The 5,000-nt window shown below is 45.3% G+C and overlaps 1 protein-coding gene across 2 annotated transcripts in view; it reads right to left on the reverse strand.

Annotated features, from left to right (window-relative positions):
* cntfr (ciliary neurotrophic factor receptor) overlaps positions 1-5,000 on the reverse strand; it is a 180,071-nt gene that overhangs the window by 35,647 nt on the left and 139,424 nt on the right. For both annotated transcript variants that reach the window (XM_048259678.1, XM_048259677.1), the window contains 2 exons: positions 3,601-3,718; positions 1,105-1,271 (listed from right to left, as the gene is read on the reverse strand). In XM_048259678.1, coding sequence (XP_048115635.1) covers positions 1,105-1,271; positions 3,601-3,718 — 285 coding nt within the window. The remainder of the gene's footprint in view (positions 1-1,104; positions 1,272-3,600; positions 3,719-5,000) is intronic.

A 5,000-nucleotide genomic window follows, 5' to 3' on the forward strand; every position in this document is an offset into this window, starting at 1 on the left:
TCTTCCATGGCTTCTTTAAAAAGATAATTTCACCCGAAATGACACAAGGTATTGTTGCATTGCCACGGTATTCGATCAAGTTGTGGGTTCAAATGCAAATGACTGCTCGTAGTGGAGATTCTAAAATTGCATCCAATTTAGCTTCCAAGTGAGACCCTATCCATCTACATTAACATTAACACTATCATTCACGCTCGTCGGCAAATATTTCTACAGTTAATCCGCTAATCCTCCTAGCATTAGCATTTTTATTACTAGAAACCCTGCATGTAGCCATGCATGTAAACACTTCATTTAGCTGCTGAGAAGCTCACACACACTCACACACGCTCATACACACACACTCACACACGCTCATAAACACACACACACACACACACACACACACACATACACACACACACACACACAAACACACACACACACACGCACACACACACACTCTCACACACACACACACACATACACACACAGCAAAATTAGATTAGCAGATATTGGATCACCAGTGACTTGCCACCAGTGGCGTGTCACTTCTGGTCCGTGTTGGACCACCATCACATACCAGTGGACTACCAGATCTGCCCGTAGTGGCCTGGCAAGTTCTGTTGCCACACATAGGCAACACAAGGTGACTAAGTGGCAAATCAGAATTGTAGCTGGTACTTTGCAGCATCCTAGGCTTTTTATTTATTCGGTTCATTTGTTTGGAGGAAACATTTCCTATGTTACTGTATGTGTATCTCTAATTGATTAGATTCAACTTTATTGACACTGCACATTTCTCTCTTTGTTATATGTTATTATATTATTTACATAGATGCATAGGAACCACTATTTATTTCTCATCAGGTAAATAATTTCATATACAGGTAAGCAATATGATTTACTGTAGTTGTTATGTAGTATAATTACTATCTACTCATTAGCAATTCTAACACATTACAATGGTTACAGAATTATTAGCAATCTTGTTACAATACAGACTTAAAATTAAAACACCATACACATGAACTAATGAAGCAGCAAGTGCATGGGACCTAATGCTAATTAAAAGTGTGTGTGTGTGTGTGTGTGTGTGTGTGTGAACAATGGTAGCGAGTGTACCTATTGAAGACTCCTCGAAGGAGATGACCGTGTAGGCACTGCCCAGGGCGTTTATGGCCGTCACGTTCACTCGATACGGAACCGACGAGAAGAGCTCCGGGAACTTGACTTTACACCGGTTCTTGTGGACAGTGTCTCTCTCGACCTCCAGAACCCGCAGGTTGTGTCTGTGGGAGAAGCAAGAGACAGGAGAGGGTGTGTTAGAGAGAGGAGAGAAGAGATGAGCGAAGAATGTGTGTGAGAGAGAGGAGAGAGATGAGCGAAGAGTGTGTGTGAGCGAGAGAGGACACAGAGTGTGTGAGAGAAAGAGGAGGAGGAGGAAGAGGGAGAGGAAGGTGCAGAAATAGAGTTAAAGGAGAAAGATAAAAAGGTCATCCTAGAACTTTCTGCTCTAGTAGGTGTTATCAGCTCTTTCTCTCTTTCTCCCTCTTTTTTCTTTCTCTCTTTCTCTCCTCTTTTTTCTTTCTCCTCCAGTGGACTCAGCACCAGGAATAGCTCCACGTCCACGCTGGGACGTGCCTGCCTGAGGCCCACAGCGAGAAAGCCCTGGGGTACCATCTGGGCCACGGAGAGCCGAGGCGTCCTGGCCTACCTTAGCGCTTCCTCTGATAGGAGCCTGCACCGCCTGGAGGCAAGATGCTCAAACAAAACACTCTCTCCTTACAGGCCCGCTGCAGATGCGCTAGCAAGAACACTTCACTTGTTTTATCATTGTCACTGACCTTAACCGACGTGAGCTCATTGAAACGTGCACATCACAGAGCCGACAGCTTCAGACTGTTAACATTTTAGGGAGGTGAGAGCCTTGAGAGCCATGATCCAGTGGCACTCGTTAATGTGGTCTTATGTGCATTAATAGCAGGTTAATAAAGGCCAGTGATATTTCATTAAAAGCTCATTTCTTACTTTATGTATTTTAGGGCTCGGCAGCTCTTTGAAATAATTATTATTCAAATGTGACATATTGGTGATAGGAAATTAATGAGGAACCACCTGCTGTGAAATTGCTTGCTGACATTTTTGATCTTTGTGATTTTTTAAACTCCTCATATAAAAAAAGGAGAAGAAGAGAGAGACGAGAAATGAAGTCTGGTGGTTCACAGAATACTGACAGCTGTGTCATTCCCGAGATAACGGCGGCAGACACCTGCTTGAGAAGGAGTAAGAGAAACAGAGAGAGAGAGAAGGAGAGAGAGAGAGAGAGAGAGAGAGAGAATGAACAAATGAGAAAGACAGAGGAATAAAAGCGAGTGAGCAGAGAGGGGAAGAAACAAAAGGAGTAGAGTAGGAGTGAGAGATGAAACAAGAAAAAAGAGAGAGGAATGGAGAGAATTGAGAACAAGGAGATAAGAAAAAAAGAGGAGAAAAGAAAGACTCAAGAGTAAAAAGGAAAGAGGAATTGAGGTGAAGAGAGAGGGAGAGAGAGAGAGAGAGAGAGAGAGATGGGAGAGAGAGAGATAGAGAGAGAGCAAGGCAGTCATAGCCTGTAGCCTCAGGGGTGTTCTTTGGAGAGTCTAGTCTCGGCCTCTGTTTGTGGGTTGAGGCTACTAGCCACACAGACAGACAGACAGGCAGACAGACAGACAGGCAGACAGACAGACAGGCAGACAGACAGACAGGCAGACAGACAGGCAGACAGGTCTAATCGGAGCTGGGCAGACAGCGGCTGACTGCCCATCACTGCACCAAAGCCCATTCCCCCTGTGAATGAATGAACATGTAACCCCTCTGAGAGAGAAGGGAGAAGGGGAGAGAGAGAGAGAGAGAGAGAGAGAGAGAGAGAGAGAGAGAGAGAGAGAGAGAGACGGGGAGAAGAAATTGAAAAAGGGGGGGGGTGGGGGGAAAAAATGCAGAGAAACAGAAGACAGAGGACGGACACGGGGGAGAGAGGGAAGAAAAGACTGAAGAGAAGTGAGAGAGAGGAAATGAGAAGGCAGACACAGGAGTGGGCAGTGAGGAAGAGGAGTTCAGGAGCGAGAGAGACATGGACAGCACAAAAGCACGAGGATCAAACAGGACTAAAGTGATGTCTGTGTTGTAAATTACTGGAATGGGGTATAATATAATATATACTGCTCAAAACTACACATCTAGGTTTTTCACAATTGTTAAAACACATTTTTTGAAACCTTCCACCCTTTTCTCCATTCTCAAACTACATTCACAGAATGTCTGACAGTTCTTGCAAAATAAAACACTCGCCTCAAAAGTTTTACTTGTGCTCAGAACCAAACAGTGTCAGAGTACCAATCCAATGTATGATTGAAGTGTTGCCTTAATTTCCCTTAAAACTTTGAGCATTCCATAACGTTGTGTAACATAATAATGTTGTTCCCACTGTGCCCTTGAACAAGGCACTTTACCCTGAGTTGCTCCTGGGAGTCTGGCCCTTGCGTCAGCCAAATAAATAAATAAATAAATAAATAATAATAATAATAATAATAATAAAAAAAAAATAAAAAAAATAATAATAATAATAATGTCAATAGATCTTACTCCACGTTGACTTCAAACTCAGTGGGGATGTCTGGAGGGGGCGTGAGGTGCCAACTGCAGTAGAAGCCCTTGGGGTACGTGTTGGATCGGCAGGTCACCACAGGCCTTTTGGGGGGAGCTGCAAGAGAGAGAGAGAGAGAGAGAGAGAGAGACAGAGGGAAGAGGAGAGTAGAGGTGAGCAGAGGGATTCAGAGGGGAAGGGCAAGAGAGAGAGAGAGAGAGAGAGAGGGAGAGAAAACAGAGGAATAATATGAGTTTGTGATTAGCAGGGCGAGCTCGGAGATCTGTCAGTGCAGCAGCTCAGGTTTGGGTTGAGTAGCGCTGGGTTGTGTTGGGTTGGCGAGGTCTTTCAGACGCCGCACTAGTTGAGCGTGTCTTCCTTTTTTGTGAGCGGCCCTTTGGGGAGGGGAGGGGGGCGACTCACCCCTCCTCTCGCATTAGAGGCCTTACAACGCCACTGGACCGTACCCACTGCTGCCAAAATTGAAACTGATGACTTGGACCGGTTGCCTGGGAGATACATAATATTACACTCTTTTTCTCCAGACATAGCCGTCCCCCCCAAGTCCACATACTCTCTCTCTCTCTCTTTCTCTCTTTTTCTCTCTCTGTCACACAATCTCTCTCTATCTTTTTTCCCCTTTTTTCTCTCATTTCCATCTCTCCCTTTTTCTTTCTCTCTCTCTGCTCTACATTTCTTTCCCTTTTTCTTTCTCTCTCTCTGCTCTATGTTTCTCTCCCTTTTTCTTTCTCTCTCTCTGCTCTATGTTTCTCTCCCTTTTTCCTCCTCCACACCTCACTCTCTCTTTCTCAGTGTAGCACCGTATGAAATGCTGAGGAGCTTAACCCGCCATGGCTGCCAAGTCCTCCTCCTACTCCTCCTCCCCCTCCTCCTCTTCTTCTCCTCCTCCTCCTCCCCCTCCTCCTCTTCTTCTCCTCCTCCTCTTCTCCTCCTCCTCTTCCTTCTGACACACTCACGGTTGTGGCAAAAACAAAGGTTTCTTCACAGGCAGCCTCTAAGACCTGATTACACTAAACACTACATTAAGCCCCTGCTCTACCCTCCTACTGATTGGGGCTATGGGGGTCGGGGGGACTCGGGTGTGTGTGTGTGTTGGGGATTAAAAAACATTAAAGAGACAAAAGAGAGCCTTAGGGTCATCATGGTGATAAAAGAAAATGAGATTTTAGCCTATAAGTCACGCCAGGTGCACCACCCAAACACACACACACACACACACAGCACACACACACACACACACACACACACACACACACACACACACACACACACACACACACACACACTCTCTTTACAGACTTCAAAAACAAAAGACACCCTATTCTAGTGTGTCTAGAGTGCTAAGGACAGCTCTCTGCTGGATGTCTCTGAAGCTATC

The sequence above is a fragment of the Alosa alosa genome, chromosome 12 (assembly GCF_017589495.1).
Source record: "Alosa alosa isolate M-15738 ecotype Scorff River chromosome 12, AALO_Geno_1.1, whole genome shotgun sequence".
NCBI classification, from domain to species: Eukaryota; Metazoa; Chordata; class Actinopteri; order Clupeiformes; family Clupeidae; genus Alosa; species Alosa alosa.